This window comes from Siniperca chuatsi, linkage group LG22 (assembly GCF_020085105.1).
Source record: "Siniperca chuatsi isolate FFG_IHB_CAS linkage group LG22, ASM2008510v1, whole genome shotgun sequence".
Taxonomy (NCBI): Eukaryota; Metazoa; Chordata; class Actinopteri; order Centrarchiformes; family Sinipercidae; genus Siniperca; species Siniperca chuatsi.
In genome coordinates, this window is record NC_058063.1 from 15,936,361 (window position 1) to 15,959,816 (window position 23,456).

Below are 23,456 nucleotides of genomic sequence, written 5' to 3' on the forward strand. Positions count from 1 at the left end.
AATCCTTCCAAAGTAACACCCTGCAATGTCTTTACAATAATGAGAAGAATCACACTTTGAATGCGATGGATGTGAGTGCAGGCGCGTCGGGCAGGGCTTTCCGAAATTCTGTTTTCTAAATACCAGAGACAATAGGAGCTCTAGTGAATGAGGCTCTCCCTCCCCACGCAAACTACTTTGTGTTGACAGTGCCTTTCACTGGAGCCTGGGCAGCCCACCATTTATCAGAAAAGGCTGTCTGTTTCCATAGACCTCCGTCCTCTGGCACTGTGCTCTATTGAATCAGTGATTTCTAATAGTACAGTATTTTTTCTCCACATTTCTCTCTCTCCTCCAGTCCCCCACTGCACTCACCGTCTCCTCGTTGTGATGTGATAAACCAATCACACATGCATAACAGAAATTCGCAAAGTTGAGTAGACCCAGCTCAAAATGTAATCCAGCAAAGTCAGCTAAATTCAATTAAATGAAATGTGAAATGTAAATCTGCCCAGTTTAGTTCTGCTGTATTGTTTTGAACCTGCCTCCTGACAGGAAGCTGGATCAACCAATCAGACACAAGGCTGCACAACAAGTTGTTGAGATGTGGTAGGTCATCTTTTCTCAACCTCATAGCTCCCTTTTCTGTATTGGTCCCCAGAGGTGTTTTTTTTATGGAAATTATCACAAAAGTATAACTCCTACATCATACATAATTTATTAAGTATTTATACATCCTTAATAAACCATTAATAAGGACCACTTGCCAGGCTGTAAAATTGGTTGGGTTAAAAAAGACAAGACTTATTAAAAATTTATTTTTCTATTTTTGCTACTAAATGAAAAAAGTAAAAACTTGACCTATGTAATCTTCCATTGAAGGCACTCGTTTGTGAAAGACTGGAAATACTGGGCAGCTCCCAGGTGTGAATATTGTTGAATAAAAACTGACCTATTCAATTTCAACTTTATTACACAAATGAAAGTAAACTGTCAATTTTCAGCATTGTCAAACTGATCATACATACACAAGTTGCATTAATCTGATTGCAACAGGATTAACTCACATTTGCTTGAATTTGTTTTGACAAAAAGTAGCAATTTACGTGATGTACAGGTATACTGTATGTTTAAAGGCACTTAATAAAACAGGGCGCACTTTATCAGAGGTTTATAAGTTGTACTTAATGGCTTTAATAATGGTTAGCGAATAATTTATTAATACTTTTTATTTACAATATCCTCCTGCATAACTTGCTTTGTCAAATAGAAGGATAATATACACCTGGCAAAGGGATTTTGATGTAAGTGGCAACCCAAAACTGGTCCTTATTAATGGATTATTACCTAAAGCAATATTAAATGATGAATTAACATTGACGAAGCCAGTATTTACAACTTATAACCCCCTTTACGTATTAAAAAGTCCCTATAAGCATATAGTATACCTGCACATTGCCAACATTGTAACCTTTTTGTAATTTCTGTTTAAACAAATGTGAATTAATCATTGTGCAATCAGACAACTGACAATTTAATTTGTACAAGAAAGTGGAAATTCAATGTGCCTCCTGGGAGACCAAAAGCCCTTTGAAAGTCTTCAGTCAGTATTTGAAAGACATGGTTCATACTATTATTCAAATATAATGTCTTTTACTGTGTGATAAATATTGTGTATTGACACATTTACCAGGTTTGTGTTTGTTTACCTTTCTCGTTCTCTGGCACCAGGGTTTCAATGGGAGGCTCCAGCTCTCCGCTGTCCAGCAGGCAGCACTTCGCCTGGGACAGAAAAAGGCGCAGACTCTGCAGGAGCTGCACAGAAGTCACACGTGACGAGGAAGAGGACGGCGATGAAGAAGAGGAAGCCAGGGATTTGAGCACCTCTCTCTGTGCCAGGAGGAAGTCCTGAACCATGCCCCCAAAGGTGGAGCGCCTATCTCTGGACAGCTCCTCCACCAATCGCGTCAGCCTCTTGTCCGGAGCAAAGAAGCACACAAACGCCTCGCTCATACGGTGCATCCCACCACGGCCTCGAGAGCGCACGAGCGGCGGGCGCTGGTAGATGTGAGTTTGGGCTCGGGCCATGCTTTCTGGATCTGAATCCGAGTCAGTGTCCTCATCCATGCTGCTGAAGGAGCTGCTGCTGTCTAGCTCAGCCAGGGACGGAGCCGGGCGGCGCTCCATGGCCAGAACTGCCACTTCTATGCCTGGCTCCTCAGCCTGGGCAGACTGCTGGGGCTGTGGAGGCTCGTCCACCTTTGCAGATGTCTTGACCAGGACAGAAGTTTTGAGTTAACAAAATAAGAAAGCATGCTTAGTTTGAGACACTTACGGTTGTTTATATCATTAAGCAACATTCATGTGACTGTCAGATGATTTTCTAACCTTCCTAATATTCACAGTGCCACATAGACAATTGAAAACTTTAGATACTCCAGAAGCTTAAAACAAGCAATATGAATTATTACCAAACATAACTTGGACAAAGACAATGAGATTATGTGCACACTAATGCAGATAAATCCAAAAATGTCTGAACCACTGTTTCAGAAAATTACATTAAAAGAAGTCTTTAAAAAAACAGGGCTCAAATGTATCCACATCAGTGAAAGCATGGTCTGAAAGACAAATAAAGATGCTAACACGTATTACTTGTGGCACATAGACAGACATCATGTCCTCTTCCTCTGCAGACCCCGGTGATACAGCAGGGGTTCTCCTCAGGACCCCTGCCCCGGCATGAACTCTTCTCTGTGGGTTGGTGCCGGCCTTCTGCAGCCTCTCTGACCCGCCAGTCTGCTCCCCTGACGAGGAAGGTGAGTAGGAGCCAACCCCCTCGAGGGACAGATTCATGGAGGACTCGGAGAGCCGGAGCCGCATGCTGCGCTTGAAGCGGTGCCGTTTATTGGAGGCACTATGGTTTATGAGTTGTGGCTGCTGTAGAAAAAGTGGATTCAGTCCTTCACCTAACGAGAGCCAGTGGCTTTTTGAACTGTTTATTTTTCAAAGGGTATGAGGTGAAGTGGAAGGTGAACAGTAGCTATATTAGCAGTCATATAGGAGGATGGATTTAGAGCTTGTAATGGACCTAACTTTAAAAAAAAACTTTTTAGGAACTAAACAAAACTTGACTGACTTTTTCACAAATAAATTCTTAAACACATTTTTTAAACTGGTTTTCATTGATCTTGCTCAATAATTCCCCTGACACCCTATAAAGGTAAAATGATACAAAATCACCATCCTTAAATGGCCTCAGAGAAAGCTCACATAACCACACAACCTTCACTACTAACCTTGCTAACCTCCAGCTGTAGGAAGAGCGGGTTGATGAAGCAGAGTTTGCCTTGTCTACCTCGGGTCAGCAGGGTACATCGGTCCTGGGTCACTGACGTCTGACCCTGGCTGCCGCTGGTTGATGCAACTTGGTCCACCGGTCCGTTTTGGATCTCTGAAGCACTTGGCGCGTTCCAGAAATCTAGTGGGAGATCCAGAAAGAAGAAGAGAGTTTGGATACCAAGTTTTTCAGTTACACATTCAATAACTGCAGATATACCAACCAACCAATCTGAGCATTTCTAGTTTGTTTGCAGCAATTGTGCAAATATTTCAAAATCAATGTGATAATTATTTACTTGTGTTAAAATGTTACACATAGAACCTTTTATTTTTCTCTTTCAGAACTAGAGAAGATAGCATTTTGTCTTTACAAAAAACAGTAATCAAGCAAAACACAAACAAGCAATAAAATATGTACTGTATAATGTAAATTTATGTACTGCAAGCTGACTAGAGCAGACAGATATTGCAGAACCATGGTGAGAAAGAGTCTTTTATCTTTGAGCTGCAGTCAGTGACACATACTGTGTCTTGCTTGGGTCATTTTTAGCCATCTCGAAGTCACACCTCGCTCTCTGCTTCTGTGCAGCATCAGTACATGTTGCCATGTTAAAATAGATGCAAGCTGGCAGTCACTACTTTTGTCAGTTATTCCTTTATTTTCTCACATTAGCAACACGTTTCTGAAGAGAAGCCATTACAGAGGAACTTCACTATCCTCACTGTATCCAATACTGCAAGGTGGTAATTTAAAAATGATGTCTAATTTTAGTTTGATAGTTTTATAGTTATCTACACAATGAACGTATAAAACTTTTGGCAATATTTTCTGGTAAAGTAGCATAAAAAGTGACTTGTAAACAAGACTAAGACTCTACAGCCGTGCTAGCGGCTCTGTGTGGCTAGGACTTGATTGCTTTGAGCTAAATGCTAACATGTTAACATGCTGCCATGCCCACAATGATGCTAACATGCTAGTATGTTTACTTCACCATCTTAGTTTAGCATGTTAACATGCTAACATTAGCTAATTAGCACTAAACACAAACAGTTGAGGCTGATGGGAATGTCATTAGTTTTGCAGGTATTTGGTCATAATTGAACAAATTTTAATTTTTAATAGCTGATAATGGTAGATGAAAAGTCAGGGGATCACCAAAGTTATTCAAGTTCATCTTGAGGGGGATATGAATGTCTGCCCTAAACTTCATGGCAGTTCATCCAAAAGTTGCTGAGATTTCCATCTAGGCCAGTGATAGACCGTCCGACAAATTAGAGCCACGATACTAGCGCAGCTAAAACGATAATCTTGAAGTAACTATTATTATTCAGGGCAAGTGACAAAGTAAAGTACTAAGTAAGTTTAGTCTGAAAAGGATGAGAGGTCTTCAGTCACTGTACCTTGTCCCATGTGTGAAATGGCCTCCAGCTGCTTGTGCGTTGAGGCTTTAGCGATGGCCTCTGGTAGCTGCAGTGGGAAGGGCAACACATCTCTGCAGACAAGAAAGAAAATTGACACTAGAAGAAATTAAATTAAACCCTGAGCATGTGTGTTACCATGAGATATCCAGAGGGTCTTGGCTGAATGACATCAGGTTCACTGCATGGCCAAAAGTATGTGGACACCCGCATGTGTTTGTTGCGCAGCTCATTTCAAAACCATGACCATTAATCTGCTACTATAACAACCTCCACTCTTCTGAGAAGGTTTTCTACAAGTTTTTGGAACCTGGTTGAAGAGGATTGCTCCCATTCAGGCACAAGAGTATCAGTGAGATAAGCGATAAGGCCTGGTTCCAGTTCATCCCAAAAGTGTTGGATGGGGTCGAGGTCAGCGCTCTGTGCAGGCCAGTTAAGTTCTTCCACACCAAACTGGGAAAACAATTTCTTTATGGACCTCACTTTGTGCACGGGGGTATTATCATGTAGTAGCAGGAAAGGGCCTTTTCTAAACGGCTGCAAATCTTATATATATTATACATATATTGTATATATATTGCATATATATATATATGCTGTAGCATTAAGATTTCCCTTCATTGGAACTATGGGGGAAACCAAGAAAATCAGCCCCAACCAAAAGTGTCAGTGACAGGGATGTCCACATACTTTTGGCCACACTGTGCATCAGTTACAATAAAACATCACCTGCTGATACAGTAGAAGGCCACCAGTCGACACAGGTCAGGGAAGCTGAGTGCTGAGCTCTCCAAGGCGAATGCTGGTTATAGAACAGACAGAGTTTGATTGACAGCTGTGGAGGCAGTGGGAGACTTGTTCAAATCTAACAGGAAATATGGCAGCTGCAAATGATTTGGAGGACCCATCATCTCTGTCCCACACTACTTCACCCAGTAAATGTATGAACTGCACTGCACCACAAACTGTGAGCAGAGAAATGTAGCATTATGTGGATAATACATGCTAATCGAGCTTGTTTTATACTTACTGGAGTCCTCCTCACAGATGAAGCATTCCTTAACAGAGGAGGCACTTTTGTCCGCTGTCACTCTCAAACACAGCACCTTCCTCTGGCTGGAGCTGCATTTACGCACCAGAAAGGTCTATAAGCACCAACAACCACCACAGACGACAAGAATAGAGCACAGGGGTGTTATTGTCTTTATAAAATATATTTTCTTTTCACAGGTTTTTCAGCATATGGCACAGGTGGTGCAAACAGCAATGCAAAGTACAAAATAATAGCTACATAACAGTTTCTTGTTAATCTGTGTTTAATGTCAATTTTCATGTTAAATCAAACAAACTTTTATGGATTTAAGTGTGTGGCGGTTGCTATTATATTTATCAAATACATGTGACTTAAATGAGTAGTTCAACATTTTGGGAAATTTGCTTATTCGCTTTCTTTCCGAGAGTTAGATGAAAAGATCGATACCTTTCTCATGTCTGTGCGTCTAGTATGGAGCAAGATTAGACTAGCCTAGCTTAAAGAGCGGAAACATGGGGAAACAGCTAGCCCAGCATTCTCCCCATAAAACCACAAATTGTCATTACATTTCTGTTTGTGTACTAAAAGATACAACATATTATACAGTGAGTTTAGAGGTGCTGGTATTTTTGAAAATTGTGTTTAATTTTTAGACAGAGCCAAGTTAGCTGTGTCCCCCTGCTTTCAGTGTTTAGGCTAAGTTAGGCTAATCACCTCCCGGCTTAAAGCGAATATTTCCCAAAATGTTGAACTATTCCTTTTTATGTAAAGATTAAAAGAAAAGTTTTCTTTTACTTTTGGCAAAATTAAAGCTTTTATATTTAAAAGTTGCATAAGTCTTAAATGATAATTCAGCTAAGTCACACAGTTTTATGTGGAAAACTGGTAAAATGTAGTGAAGATAAGATTCTTTGTGTATCCTAAGTTTATCAATGGACCCAAAAATGTATTCCTGTATTCTTTTAACAAATAAAGTCATATGGATGAAATAATTGACTTGTCTGTACCCCAATAGGCTCTCTGAGCAGCATATAGAGGGCAGAGTCCTGGTTGAGTGATAGCTGCAGCCACACAGGATGTGTGAGCAGCAGACGATCCAGGATGCTGAAGGCCCGCTGAGAGACTCGCTGGGTACTGCCCACCTCCTGCATCTGAAACACATGCACAAGATTATTATACAACAACCATCAGATGAGTTGTCTGTCAATTATTTCAGCTCCAAATAATGTATTTCTAGTGGTACTTTTTATTTAATAAAGCAAAATTGAGATTAGCTTCAGAAACAAGAAAATGAAGTCCCTTCTCTTGTTCATTATGTCTGTTTGAACATCCTTTCCACAAAAAAAATCATTCACTGCTATTAAGAAGATTAGCTTTGCAATGTCTGTATTAAACACAGACTAAATAGTTGTACACAAGGTCTTTGTCATACCTTTTTTGAATCTTTTTGTCAATGAGTCTTCAGACTCCAATGAGTAAAACATATATGAGTATATATTTAGTTTGCCCAGATTTTCCTTTAGAGCTGTACCCTGACCGTGACCCCTAAAGTTGAAGTGAAACCTGCACACTACACAAGTGTATTTATAGAGTAAAAAGTTGTGTGCGTGAAGGTGAACATACACACATGTAGCTGCTCATACATACACAAGTTCACACTGCAAGTATTTATTGTTCAATTCAGATTTATTGCTGAGAACCAAGTTTGTTGTTAGGCCGAGACATTTTTAATGTTGCAGGATGGAGAGGTAAAATGGATGCTACTTTGTTATATAATATTATTGGCAAACTCACAAAAAATAAAGAAATATATATATATATATATTAAAAATTTAAAATAATTATAATGAGGAGGCAAAGAGTATCTAACATTTTAAGGTCTTTCATCTTACAGCTTACATCTCAGCTTTCCTCCATCTAATTTACACTAAACCACCAGCATGACACCACATTTAATATCATCTTGTTGAAAATTAAATAAATCCAATCAGACTGTGACTGTGTTACCACAAATCAGATTCTTGTCAGATTCAGGTGGCCAAGTAAAAAAAATAACAATTAAAAATGTCAGATTTAATGTACATTTTTTTGTTGAAAAAAACAACAACAGATATTTAGTTTCATGTTATAGACAAATGCTGATTTTAGGCAACTTTTTTTATTATTACACTAAATTTTGGGATATTTTAAGCCTTCATTGGATGGCTATAGCGGTGAGATGACATGAGGGAGAGAGAGAGAGATGCAACAAATGTTCCCAGCTGGATTTGAACCGAGGACGTTGTGGTTCATGGTTTACCTGCTCTCTAAAAGCAAACTTCAATTCAAAGTTTTAAACATTTTAAAGCAGCTTTGCATCCTGTTCTTGCGTGCTTCAGTGTGTTGCTCCGAATGCTGTACACCTCTCCTCCTTCTGTCTTCACTATAACAACAGAAAACACAATATATATTTCTAAAGAATTCATGTGTTTGAACTTACAATTTCTGGAAAAAATGCTTTACATATACTTAAAACAACAATTGCTCAGTTTGAACTCTGTGTTTTCTTTATTTTTGGCTCTTTAATGTTAACATTCAATCACAGATTTACTTTCTCTCTCTCTCTCTCAGATTGGCTTGCTGCTGGATGTCACACTGTGTGGGCTGCTGGCGAACGCTTGTGAGCGTAGCAGCAGATGGTTGCCATAGCAACCTGGGCCTACACATCCTACCAGGCATTCCCACTCAGTGAAACACCCTTTCTCTGACAACTTGGAGATGCGCGTGCACCCACAAATACACACACATATTTATACAGTGTACACATGCACACACACCCACACAGACGAACACACACACACACACACTCTATCTTAAAGGTTTTCTGGGGTGCAGAGGTGTTTTATTTCTAGGAAGCTTTTAAAATTTTTGGGAAAAAATAAAAAATAAAATGAAAAAGTGATGCCTTTAATAATCAGTATTTTTTTATTCGCTTCCTCCCTCACATCAGAGCACCAAAGTTAATTTCTGAGCAATGACTGTGCTGCTCTGAAATCAGATGCAGCAACCTGTTTCAGTGGCATTAGAGGAAGCAATATGAATATTGTTTTCATTCAGTAACACATTTGAATTTTTCACATTTTTCTTCACCTCCTGCCACTTGTTACATAACTCCCCCCTCCTCTCGGGGCCAATATGCACTCTGTTTCTCTATAAGACAATTAACCGGCGATGTTTGAAAAACCCAAACTGATGGTTGCCGCTGTGACTTGAGTGTATGCTAACACACTTGGGCAAGTAGTAACCTAACATTTCTTCCAAAGACAAGGGGCATGTTATTAGCTATCTACGTACGTTATTTTGTAGGTTTACAGGTTAGGTTAGAAAAATACCTGATCAGGGCTGACACATCCACTCTGTGGGAGCCAAGCCATGCTACTATATCAGGCTAGAGGAAGGATCTGTTCTTTATTTGGTTTGGGGAAGTTTACGCTCAAGTAACTCCAGCCAAACTTGTGTTAGATAGCAATAGCCAAACTCACTGTTTATTCCTCATCCTCAAATCCTTTTGTCTTACACAGGTGAAGCATACTGTAAAGCTAGTCTATCTTTTCTGTAATAAACAATGAAACCATTCAAGGGTTATGTTAGAACAAATTAAATTTTGTTTTATTACATTTTCATTTATAATACAGCACTATAATATTAGTAACTAGCTCTGAAATACACAAACAACTTCTACAGGACATGGAGGTGAGGATGCTGACTTTTTGCCTGGAACAAATCTCTTTTAGCATTATCATGTACATGATAATGTATGCAGTCTGGGTGCATATTTAAGACCCCTTTATAGGGTATTGTTTTAAAATGTCAGTCAGCTGGAAACAAAAAAGTTATCTGGGGTTTTTTAAACCAGCTCATGGAGGTTTTGCGTTAGCCTTCGCTTACGCTAGTTAGCTACAGCTGATAAAATCTGCTAACGACAATTGTCACTTCAGCCGACAAAATCGACGAAATGAGAAGCCTGCTTTTGTTTACTTCTATGTGAAATCAAAGTCCCATTGTTTCAGAAATTACTGCAGATTTTTCTGTCACTGTCAAGAATGGAAAGTTTGACAGGCGTAGCAACAGTAACTAAGGGGGCATTGCTTAGCGAACTGTCAGTTGCAAATAGATAAAGGCAAATAGATATGGCTGTTTTATCTGTCAAAGATACACTTCAGACATTCCTCACTTCAAACACACAGTATTCACATGAGCACTACAAGTCAACAAGCATCATCATCTTCAAATTAGGAGTCAAATATTTTTATTTCAAGGTGTGCTTTAAAAAAATAAGCTTTGAGTGTGGCTCTGAGTGGGCCTGCAGAGTGCATATCTGGAGCCAACCACCACGCAGATCCGCAGTCCGATGACCCAACCACACAAGGCTGTAAGACAGGCAAAGAGAGAGAGAGAGGGGAAAAAAACAGAGAGCAAGACCCTAGTGTTTCGCTAGCCATTTCCAGGTTCACCTTACATAAAATGCAACGCTGCCCACACACACAGAAAGACTTATGTAATTTCCCTCAGAGAAAGAGAGACACACAGAGAGAGGGAGAACCAGAAGAGAAAGATAAAAGATAAAATGATGAAAAGAGAAGAGAAAAGCCCGGACTGAGAATTAAAGCTGGGTAAGGAAATCACATCTTCAGTGAGCCTGCAGCACAGCAGTTCAAGCTGGCAGACTGGAAATGTAATAAGCTGAAGGAGACGAACACCGTATATCTAACAAGGTGTTTTTGCACCTGAGGGCAGTAGCAGCAGCAGCAGCAGCTGGGAACCCAGCAGGATAGACCAGAAAAATCTGATGCTGCTGAACACACTGAGCACTTAACAAGTAGATAAAGAGACAGTTAGGGCAAGACTTGTTTGAAGGGGGATGGAGGGAGAAGAGGGAGGGAAAGGAGTGCTGAGCTCAGTAGTGAGAATCTGTGGGGAGTTGTAGAAGAAAGTGGAGTTTCAGAAAACCCTAAATTACGTTCCCTCTTCTGGGAGACAGGCTCAGTACAGGGGGAATGGGCTTGTACAGGCAAAACTGGAGTGAGCATTTATAGTGCCAAAAATCAGCAGGCTGCTAATGGGTATTTCGGAAAGGGGGCATTAGATTTTATTGTGCAAATGTTGACTAGCTGCTAGAGAAAACCTGAGTAGTTTACACCTTTTTGCAGAGAAGATGAGAAATTCGGAAAGAAATCTGAACACAGATGCAAAAACTGGACAGAAGGACTGACCGACATGCTGGCTGAGCGAGTGATGACAGAGTGATGGAGTGACTCAAACACAGAAGACAATCTTTTAGCAGATCTGAGAAAACAACACGTGTTGTAGGTATCAGTGTTGAATTGCATTGTCCTGTAGCTTTTCAAGGTGTTTGTACAAGATAATAATTTGTGCAGCCTAAGAATAAATGGAGGTATGAATTACGTAGAAAACATCGCCAGCCGTCACTCATCAGGCCATAGTGTTATGCATCTGTTTATCAGATCAGATATAAAATTTTTCATATGACAAATCCTTGATTAGAAGAGATTCAAGACTAAAAAGAAGGCTTTCAGGACTGGAGGTGAAGCAGAAGTTAAATTGACCTAAATGAAGCTGAAGAGGAGGATGATAAAAACACAGATTTTGAATTTTCAGGAGAACAGTGTAGGACGAGAGAGATCACTGACAGTGAGAAGCTGCTCAGCGAGAAGCTCATTCTGTTGCAGATGGACAACATCATGGTGTCCAGATTTGTCCACCTCCAGACTAGTGTCCCATCAAGTTACAGAGAAGCACAGAGCACAGTGGCGCCCCCAAGGGTCCAATGGTTTCAACCTTATTTGAACAATCACAACACATGGTGCCACCTCCAGATGTTCGATGACAGCTTTGAACATGAGAACATGAGTCTGGTGGAGAGTTTTGTCAGGTGTTGCGTGGAGAACCAGCTCAGTGTCTGCAAGGTGAAGGAGCTTGCAGGAGATTTCCAGTGGAGCCCGAAATAAACTCGAACCATCCAGACTGAGGTGGCAAAGTGCATGGAGAAGGAAAAGCAGTCTTAAAGCGTCTTCAGTTATGTATATGATTGGTTGTGTTTAATTTATTTGTTTTTTTCATACTCCTTTTAACTTATTTAAATGCTCTTTGTAAAATGCTCATAAAGGCCACGAAATACATCGATCTGACAATGAAGTTGATCTTTACACTGGTTTCCATTCATTTCAAAGGGGTAAAGATCAGCTTGTAGAAATGTGAAACTTGCCTGAGATAGGTAATCAAAGAAAACATTTAACCTGCTTCTTTTGCAATGCAAACCACTGCATGGTGGTGCAGTAGCGTTCTGTGTTGTTACAGCATTCTATCTGTCCAAGTTGCAACTGTTTTTAATGCAAATAACAACCAAATTTATACCATCTTCCATCCATGTTTACTTATTTGTTGAAGGTTTGATTTCTCGCCATATACTAGCTCATGAATGCAGCAGTTTTTGGCAGCTGACTTTCAAATCTTGAAGAAAGAGTTTTTCAACACCCTGCTCTATCTCAGAATATATATTTATTACTACCTGCCTATACCTGTACACATGACAGTATATATTATTTATATATATTTACATGCATACCTGTCTACAACCTGTTCTCATTATGCATATGCATTTACTACATTACTGCACAACCTGTTTACGTTACAGTTTATACATTTAACTATTACTCACCAGGCTACCTAGGTATTATATTTTATATTATATTCCTGTATCTTAGCTGCTGCACTATTTTGTGTGTTATGATTCTAATTATATTTTTTTTCACTTAACGTGATTTTTAATTCATATGTTTTTTATACACATCTGTAAGAGCATTGTTGGAGGAAGTCTGAGATGAGAATTTCATTCCCACAAATGCGTCACTGTAATTGTTGTGCATATGACAATAAAGAACTTGTGCTTGAACTCTGTTTTGCAATGCAATACAACATATAAAACAACTGAGAGCATACAATGTAATCTTACTTTGACAAAAAAAATTTATATAACTGTACCTAAATTTACACCGCAATGGACAACCTTAATTAATTTAAGTTTCTTTTAGATTGAGTTTCATACTAAACTAAAGTGAAACCAATTGCTGCCTGAGAGGTAAAAATCTATTTGAGAGATGTGGAATTCTTTGGACGATGATCAGCAGTACCTACATGATTTTGATTTTAAATGATAAAAATATGAAATGGTCCTTTAAGGGAACAATTCACCCTTGGATCACTCAATCTGTAAATTTCAACAAATTCCTGGAGATAGGTGTGGCGATTTATCTTTTTTAATATTTTCTCTTTGTCTCAACCTGCCTCCTCTACTTCTACTCCAAGTTAGTGATTTCCTACATTTCCCAGAATTACTTTCAGCAGCCTACACATGCACATGAACTTGTTTTCAGTATTTTGTGTAGGTGGATATAGCCATAATGTAAGAGTGTGTAGTAAGAGCAATACAGTGCAGGTTTCCAGTGAAGAAAAACTGCCCTTTACACTTAAGACAACACATCTTCTAGCTGGATTGCATTCTGGTCTCTTGAGGATACAGTCAGAGGAGAAATTAGTATCCCTGCCTTTTCTTCATTGTTGATCTTCAGTCGAAAATACTGAGACTAAAAATGCTGCTGATGTTTACAGTTGATGTATTCTCATAAACTTAATTTTAGCCGCAATGGAAATATCTCAGTGATAAATCATCTGTACTGAACATAACATTTCGCCAGTAATCTACAGAAAAAAGAGAAACACAAAACATAACAAAATAAGTCCAGAGACAGTTACAGAGACTCCTGAGACAGCAGCAGAGGGAGGACGAGGAGGAAACCGAATCCTCCACCACATCTCCCACCCCCTCGACACTGAGCTGATGCAGCTACAGACCATCTCAAGCCTCTGCTTCATCATCCAAGGTGCAACAGAGAGTTTTCACAACATTTCTCTCCACGAAATGTAACCTCCAGCCAACAAACATGTAATGATAATGATACTGAAAACAGACAGCGATGTTGTGCACTTTGTTCACTGTCACATCCTGCATAAGGTATTTCCATCTGGAGATTTTGATAAGCAGGCAGTTATGCAAAGCACATATCCAGCAACTGTAAATTCACACATTTGTTTTCGTTATCATCTTGTTTGTTATACATTTTGATATTCTTATACGCTTTTGTTCTCTCACAGATTTTAGATTTTTTAATATGTTGCTTACTTTGTATATTCTTTGATTTTTTTTGTCTTTTACTTTTCATCCGACATGATATATAAAAATTGTCATGTCTACATGTTTACAGTACCTCAGACTAATCAACAAGCTCCCTAATTTTCAACAGATTTTACAGTCAAGTGTGTTTTTCCTTATTTCACTTTTGTGCATCAAATTCAGGAAGCTGTAAACGTAACTTAGTTGTAACCTACTCATACAATTACACTCAAGGAAATGACTCAATGATTCTGTCAGAAAACATATTTAAAATCTCACACACACGCACACAGACATTTCACCTCTTATTATGACAGAAAGGATCAACAGACACTTCCTTCAGGAAGTAAACCCCAAACTTTACTAAAACTTTTGCAGTCCAGTCACAGAATAACATGTCCATACACAGTCAGTGCTGCAGTCTGTAACTTTGTGCAAACTGTCAAGTCTCTTCCGAGGCAACAGGCAACTGAAATCCTTTTTTAACTAATCAAAGATGGCAAAGTCGGTGTAGAAGCTTGGTGTTTGTTCTAATTAGTAATTAAAAAACTTGAGTTTGTGCTTCTGCATTTTAAACCATGACAGGTGCACCCCAACAAGCTGATCAACGTTTCTTAGTAGTGGGTATGGAGAGTCTCCAACTACGGTAGTTGTGCCAGTTTTTGTGTTTTAAAATTATCCACCATAGAGAGCCAAAGGCCTGCCGCCTCTCCTGGCTAGCCTCAGTTCCACTAGCTTCTGTAACTAATGGGTTTTCTCAAAGATGGTTTCTTTAACCATTTTATGCATGCAATCTGTTACAGTGGCCGTTTGTCATTTTAACACAGTTCTCTGTGATGTAAATAGCTCTATTCAAACATCACAATACAGTTCAAGATAAACATCTAGAAAGCCGACATAACATACTGTATACCCCGCTAATGTTTTTGTCACAGTTTACTGATGTTTATGTTAGCTGTAAAGAAACTGAATCACTTAATCAGCTCTTTTTGAATTGTAACTTTATATATAGATATTAGATATATTATTATATATATTATTATTAATGGCCACAGCGGAGGGCACAAATGACTTCTTGTACCATTTTTCCTGGCTTGGGACCTTGAGTCTCCTGCCAGATGGTAACAAATGCTGGAATGATGAGTGAAGGCGGTGGGTGGGGTCATTATAGAGCTGGGTTGCCTTTTTGGTTATGGACCAGTTGTATAGGTTCTGGAGTTGCAATTGTTTATTTCCAATGATCTTGCTGGCCGTGTTGACCACCTGGGTCAGCTTGTTCTTGGTTTTACTGACATTACGGTCAAGGAAGTTGCCGTCGAACCAGGTGGCATGGTGGTCGATGTGCTGAGAGTAGCAACATCCTGCAGACAGGCAACCAGGGTCATGTCATCAGCATTAACATAGGCAAGACTCATTGGATATGTAGGTGTTTAGTTCAGAGAAAATATTATTCATTGTTTTATGTTGGTTTATTTTAAGGGATAGTTTGGGGAAATTTGGGGAAATATGCTCAATTTCTTTCTTTCTCTGAGTTAGATCAGAAGATTGATACCACTCTGATGTCTGTGTGTCGAGTTTAGAGATAGAACTGTGAGACAATTAGCTTAGCTTAGCATAAAGACTGGAGGCAGGGGGAAACCAAGCTAGCCTGGCTCACTCCACTCCACTTACTCTAAAGTTGAAAAATACGCCTACCAACAGCTCTAAAGCTCACTTATTTATGCACTGTATCTTGTATCTTGTCAGAAATGTAAAAATGTCAATTTGTGATTTTACTGGGAGTTACGTGCTATAACTGTATAACTTGCAAACAACAGCTGGGCACAGTAACTTCCTGGAGGTTTGTTGTCGCTGTGAGGTTGCTAGGCAACCAGAGGAGATGCCACACAGTACTGGGCGGATGGATAAACTGTTGTTCATCAAGAAATAGCTGCAGCTAACAGCTAACATCTAACATCGACAATACAGAAAATAAAGAGAATAGGCAACTTCTCAAAAATGTTGAGCTAGTCGAAAATAGCTATGAGAGGGGGAAGCACTTCAACTGACTATACAGGTAAATAGATAACTTTAACCTTATAAAACAAGTTTCTCTAACATGACAAACATGCACAATAATGGTTGACCACACATTAATGAACAGTGATTGTTTCCTCACAAACAAACTGCCAACTTTGTCAACACAACAACTGTATACTTATTATTCATCTCTATTCTTCGTGTTTGACGCCAACAACAAGCATCCGTCTGTAAAATCTCTCATTTGCACAAGAATGACCATGACGGTGGCTAAGTATAGCTAGCAGCCCATCACTGCATGCGTAGGATGACTAATGGAACAACATAATTGCTGTGGGCTATAAGTATCCGCAGGGGGCAACAGTGGGCACAGAGGCCTGCTGACTGATGACAGGTGTCCGTTTTGATGCCTGCTGCAAAAACGCCGTAGCTATGGCACTCAGGACCAGTGATAAGGCTGTGTGTTACTGAGTGTGTGTTTGAGTGTGTGTGTGTGTGTGTGTGTGTGTGTGTGTGTGATGAAGTTGTACAAAGGCATTAGTATGAGTCAGAAGTAACACTGGGGCTGTAGGAGAGAAGAAGGACTGTTAGCATAACTGTGAATATTCATAATTTTAGAAGCAGATCGGTTAACTGGTGCAGTGATTCAGAATGGGCATTATCACAAATAGTTCTGTCAGACCAGTGGTGTGTGTGTTTGTGTGTGTGTGTGTGAGAGAGAGCGAGAGAGACGCTATAGAGTATCCATCATGATGTCATAAAATCTTTAAACTGTCTCATATTTCTCCATGAATGGTCTTTCCTTGATTTTTCTGCAGTGTGACACTGAACTGAACTAAACCAACTCTGAATCGACTCTTTGCTTTGACTCTGTAACACTCTGTTACTCTGTAAAACAAAAAAGGTGCCACCAGAGGCCCACACAAAATGAGCAAATTACAAGTGTGAGGCTCTCAGTTAGTGCTGGCCAATATGGTTGAAATCATTATCACAATATTACTGTGGATATTTTCTGATTTTGACGAAAACTGTACCACAATATGGCAGGTGTATGCAACATCACATATAAATTATTCAAACTGATAACTGTTCCACTGTTTTGTGTCAACAACAGGTTTAAATAACTAATTTTACAAAATAACTCTTAAAGTTAATTCAATTAATAAACTAATAAATTAATTTCGACTACAGGGATTTGCAGAAATCGCCATGGTGGCCTAGTGGTCTCAGACATGAACCTTCTAACTTTCCCCAGTTTGAATCTGGGTGGGGACCTTTATAGCATGCACCCCCCTGCAAACCAAATCATATGCCTTCATCTTGCTATGATCAATATTTTTATATTAACAATGGATCAAATGACTGTGTGTAGTGTGAAAGGGTCATCCATAGTGACAAATCCACAGAAAATTCTGCAGTTCCCCTCAGCTTTACAGGGTGGTTTAGCATCTTTTAGCTCACAGGTTGGTCGTAACTTCACTATTTTGGTTCACTCTTTCTGCTTCCATCAACCTGTTTCCAGTCTCTGCAGGCGATTGTTTTCAGCAAAAAAGCTCTAAAAATTCACTGTACGCTACCTGCCCTACACCAAACAGCACACAGACAAAGTTAGCAACAAGCTAGTGAACATAATGGAGCACTTAGAAGCTAAAGAGCCAGATATTTCCCACAGGAGTGGGTGGAGACCAAAAACAGCTAAAAGAGAGTGAATATTGGACTATTGGACATTCATCAGGTGGCCAGAAACACGACTCCAAATGAATGATAATGTTGCTCCGTAATGGCTGGATGTTTAAATAGATAACTATTAGCTAACACGTTAGCTATATAAACTTAAAAAGTGATGATATGTCAATGTTGTGTTTACAGCTTGTTTCCGCTGCACCCAAGTGGCCAAAAATCAGTTATTGCAGGTCTATTGAAGTGTCCATATACAGGAAACTATATCACATAGATTTTTACTGTTAAACAGTTAATTTATTTTATTTCTTGCCGTCCTTTTTTCATCCACGCAGGCATTTTCAATCACTCCGGCTAATTGAACCTCTGTTCGTGATGTCACCGTGATCTCACCAAACTCTATGAACTAATAACAATACAAATGTGTGTATATTGTCCCGCCCTAACAGGTGCAACAACACTAACAAGAGAGTGAGGAAGCTGTCAGTCTGCACTTGCCCACACAGTCTTAAGAAGAAGAGGTCTAATCAGCCACCATAAGTGAAAACACCTGGTCGGGTGGACTATGGGTGCATAATGGTCATGTTTTGATTGGTGATTGAATAAAGTTTTATTTTGTTGGGTGATTATTTTAATTAAGCAATAACTTGTGAATATTTATCACTGAGTCTTGTTTTTCTCACCATGTTTTTGAGCTTTTTTGTGAAGGCTGCACTTGGCTTGCGATGCCAAATTCATCCATCTGAACAGGTCATCCAATCTAGCGTTGAGTTTTGAAATCAAATTATTCTCATAATAAGCCGAGACAAAACTTGCCAGAGTAACAATCTAGTTCCAATCTTTCCACTTGTCTCCCGTGTGAAAACTAAAAAACAACTTTTTCCAAGATGCTGTCACTTGTTACTGTCACTTCTCGAAACACAAAACAACTGGAATAATCTCACCATGCTGTCAGAGTTTTAACACTTGTTTTAATAAAATTGGATGCTGAACACTAGCCTCAGTTGCTTGGAAACATTCGCATTTTTAAGAAAAAAACTAATTACGTGACAGAGAAATGTAAACATCTCTTAGGATTCGAATTAAGGCACATTTATTTAACAATACTTGTGGGGGAATTAAAGTATTTTTAATGTCGCATATCCTGCCTTTTATGATCTCTTTTGACCTCTGGATGACTGTGTGATTCACAGTGTGACTAATGACAGATCGGCATGAGGAGCTCTTCATACAAAACATTATTTTTGTAAAGGACTGTTAGGTAATGTCAGAGGTTTTCGATAAGTGAGTGTGAATAATACCTCTTGAAAAACTGAGTGCTTTTTAAAGTTTTGTTGGGATGTTTCAAGTAGATATTTTACAAAATCAGGGGCAGCGCAGGTGTCCAAGACTTTGTGGTAACTTCCAGTTTAACTGCCTTTCGAGACCTAGTTTACATCCTTGGGGTCAAGGATTTTTTTTTCTCAAAATCAGATATGATCAGTTAAAAGCTAAATATGTTTTTTCCATACAAAAAACATGATAACACATGACAGGACAGTGGGTTAACACACAAAATATTTAACATTTTGCCAATAAGATTTTCTGTGCATCTTGCTAAACGTCTGGACATTATTTCATTTTCCAGGCTTCTCAAGGCTTTCTACACCCTTTTATGAATCTTCTGAGCGTAGTCTTGACAATGACAATGAGGAATCACTTTCATCCTCCATTTTCAGATTGTGTTAGAGTGACCACAAGAGGACAAAAGCCTGCATGATTACAGTACTCTCTGAAGTGCTCTCCTCTTCCTTTTCAGGTTCTGCTCTATTATCAGCTCTTTTGAATGTTTAAACCTTTCTCAAAGCTTTTCAGAAAGGGATATCTGACTCCAGTCAGTCAGGTGTGTCGGGTTTTTTGACAGTTATTCTGTCGAGGAAGTACTCTTTAATTCTACCAAAATGTTTGATGTTATACTGTATCATTGAATCACTGTAGCTACACTTGACATTGTCTGTATTGGAGCATTTATCCACCAGACTTGTTAAGTTAAGCCTCCTAAAAATACTGCTCCATTTGTCTGAGAAACATACCGCCATAAAACAGAAGTGTTTTAAGTGAATGACATTTTTAGGGGGCATTTTGCCTTTATTGGACATTGACAGCAGTAGGGGGGAGAGGGAGAGGGGATGACACGTAGCAAAGGGCTGCAGGCTGGAACCTGAACCCAAAGTGGTGATGTTTGGAAACTAAAAAGTGAATTCTGTTGAGCTACAAAATATCAACAGTGAGCTGGGAGTATATTTGGTATAAGAAATTTTCCTTGTTTCTAGTATGCAACTTTTAGGACAATTAGGACATTTTTTCATTCTACCCTTATTTATACATGGTGATCCAATGAGAGCCGTTCGCTCTCTTTTGCAAGGACGCCCTGTGTATGCAGGACAATAAAAGCAAAGACAAAAATACAACAGTTAGACAAAAATAAAGACTGTAAATGGAGGGTAAGGATGAAATTAAGAAAGGGTAAAAAAAGGGGCATAACCCAGCATTAAATATAATATGAACACAACAATATGCGATAAAAGACGACTTAACCTTAAATTTCCCAAAACAGTGTGATGTAATTTGGTACTAATTATACTAATTATAAAAATGGACAAATTGTTTAGTTTGTATGATTTGTAAATGCCCACTCATTATTTGGGTTTATAAACTGCCATTAAAATTCTTAATAATTGAGATTCTTAACAATTCTTTAACTTACCAAGGTCCACTTACTTACAAGTAACCAAGTAAATATTTTTTTTAACATAAGTTACAGAAGTTAAGTTATTTTAATTTACAAACAGACTGAAAACACATGTTGCACATTAAGTTCTTTATCAAAAACTTTATAATGGGCGAGTATCTACCAGCTGTACCACCTGAACAATTTCTCCCACTCCCATATACTACCAAATTACATAACCCTTTTCCCGCAAATGTCCTAGGAGTGAACAGTTATATACTAGATTTTAGTAAGGAAATTATTGAGAAACTGTCCTGGAAATTAGTAAGAAAGTAACATATCCAAAAAATAAAGTGTTACCCCATGGTAATGTGAATTAATATCCATGTTAATAAGGTGACAGAGATCTCCTTTTTTTTTAACTCTTCTTGAGACGGTCTTAGGACCTAAAATAAGCAGTTTTCAATAATAAGATTATACTTACAGAAACTATTGATGTCACTCGTCTGTATTTATAAAGTGCAGTTTTCATCTAAGAAATAGCCTTTAACTGAAAAATAACTGAAACACTTCACTGTAGTGAGTTTTTCTGGCATGCCAGCCATCATTTTATATGAGTTGCATCCAGATTTTTCGAAATGGTGGACATTAGCTTCGGGAATGAAACTCATTCTCATTGCTTCGGTTTCTGTGTTGTGTTGCATGATGATGACACAATTCATGAGCAGTGATGGGGGAAGCCTGTCATATACATGAGTCAGGTTACAGTAATGTGTCTGTCTGCGCACCACTTCCAGCACAGAGGACAGGCTGCTCAGCAAAGGACTGAACTATGTCCAAAAAGCTCTGAGCGTCATGCTTGGGCACATCACACTCCTCCTACACAACACAGGGCAGAATGCAGCCCCCCTACACACACGCATAAATATATACACACATTTGGTCATGCCACCTTCGTCATTCCACACTCAACAATCACAGACTTTATGTAGGTAGGCTACATAATCACAGCGCGGACTTGTAAAGCAATCAGTCCTGCTCGGGGCCTCATCTGCCTTTAAAAAAACCAACCCAAAAATCAGCAGTCATGTAAAGTCACAAAAACGCCACTTACAGTAATGTGCCTCTCAGAATTAACGAGCAAAACAACAGCAAGGAAGTGGGAACATCACATCTACTCCTACGCAGGCAGGATGGCACTTCAGTTTTAAAGTTATGTAACAGTCCAATGGTGTGAGATTACATTCCCTTTGCCCTCAGAGGGGAGACAAGAGATCAAGATACTCGAAAATAAAAGTCTGAGTGGCTAATTGAACATTGTTCTGGCTGGTAAAGGTGCATACATGACAGTAGTTCCCATCTAAAGCAGATTTTAGTTGTTTGAAATATTTCTCATGGGTGTTGGATTTAGGTTGAAACTGGAAAACCAAACTGAACGTCTTCTCCTGTATGCAAAGAATCAAACTTAAAGGCTTTTGTTTTCTCTGTAAAAAAGGAAACCTGCATCACAGCGCTCAGATGTTTCCAAAAGTCATCACCTAAACCTAAATGAAAGCCACACAGAAAGAAGAACAGCTCCTCTAAAAAACCTGAGCATAAACCTGTGGCTGGCAATTATTTGTTGTTGTTTTTTGAACACCTACACTTTGTGTCTTCAATGCCAGTCTGAAACAATTAGAAACTCCTTTATTGCTTTCCTTTCTGAAGACTGAAAACTTCTCTCTTAATTAAATCAAGTCATTGTTTTGGCTCTGGGCAGGCTGCACTGTGCAGCCTGAGTGACATCACTGTCATACCTCAGTTGTCCTGATCACTAATTGATTAATTGGCAGAGCTTGAATGTCACATATGCATGAATCACTGAGCAGCATTGTTTACTTAGATGTCCCCTGCTGACCGGAAACTACGTTAAACAACAAACGCCAACGCGCGTTTGAATTTGAGAATAGAAAGAAACCTTCAAAGGGAGGAGAAAATATTAATACAGATACTGCAGCCTGCAGCCAGCATGCATGTGCCAACTCTCCAGGAACTCCCGCTGCATTTTTACTTCATGGAGTCTATTTTTTAAGCATGACAACCGGTCGCGCTTGTTTTTTTTTTCTTTTTTTAACGCAAATTCCGCTTCAAAAATAACTTACCTTCTTCTCTGAAGGTGGGGACAGGTGCTGCGCGGTGCTGTGCGTGGTCTGCCGTCTAACTAGGCGTCCGAGAGAGTTTTAATGGTTATGTATGAAGACAGTGATGAGCCTCTGAGTCCGAGCACCATGCTGTGGAATCACGGGCTTGTCAAGAAAATGCGCACAACACTGGTGACAAGGCGGAGGAGCGCATTTTTAATTCTGTCTGAGCATCTGAAGTGATACACAGTCACAGCAGAGACACTGTGTGCCCCCCCTCCCGCCTCCCTGACTCTGACACACACACACACACACACACACACACACAGACTAAATCACATTATGCCACTGAAAAAGGATCATTTAGTCAGTAAGACCACTTTTGGCAATTAGAAATCTAATAAAAGAGCGTGTTTCTGGTATAATATAACATTTAAATGAATTCATTGCAGACGTATTGAAGCTAAACTTTAAGCAATATTACAGTGCCAAAAAGTAAAAAGTATAAAAACTCCATAAAGGACGAAATTACGATGATGAAGATTATATACATAAAAACATACCTCGAAGACACCATTTTAAAGCCACAATAAACTATAACCTCTAATATTAACAGCTAATATCAATCAAAATATTTTATGAACATTATCAAGTTACCATATGAGATTAAAAAACAAAAAACTCATAATTTTTGTCCAAATATCATCCATTACATAAAATACTTATGTATATACAACACTCCTGTTAAGGTGGGAGAAAACAGCCGAGGGTCTTAAAATGCTAATTGAATCATTTTGCATTTATCAAGTGAGGCACATTAATTATAAATATCACAATCCTCTAACACTGTGACCATGGGAAAGCTGTTAGATGCGTCATATAACCGGAACTGGACTTTGACGCACGGTGCACTTTATTTTTTGT

The 23,456-nt window shown here is 39.1% G+C and overlaps 1 protein-coding gene across 1 annotated transcript in view; it reads right to left on the reverse strand.

The window, feature by feature from the left end:
• The window catches only part of rin1b (Ras and Rab interactor 1b), a 32,176-nt gene extending 9,381 nt beyond the window's left edge, over positions 1-22,795 (reverse strand). The window contains exons 1-8 of the mRNA XM_044184657.1: positions 22,554-22,795; positions 6,781-6,924; positions 5,771-5,885; positions 5,470-5,542; positions 4,723-4,814; positions 3,279-3,460; positions 2,635-2,919; positions 1,689-2,250 (exon numbers count right to left, since the gene is read on the reverse strand). Of these exons, the coding sequence (XP_044040592.1) occupies positions 1,689-2,250; positions 2,635-2,919; positions 3,279-3,460; positions 4,723-4,814; positions 5,470-5,542; positions 5,771-5,885; positions 6,781-6,924 (1,453 nt within the window). The 5' untranslated portion in view covers positions 22,554-22,795. The remainder of the gene's footprint in view (positions 1-1,688; positions 2,251-2,634; positions 2,920-3,278; positions 3,461-4,722; positions 4,815-5,469; positions 5,543-5,770; positions 5,886-6,780; positions 6,925-22,553) is intronic.
• Between the last annotated feature and the right edge of the window lie 661 nt (positions 22,796-23,456).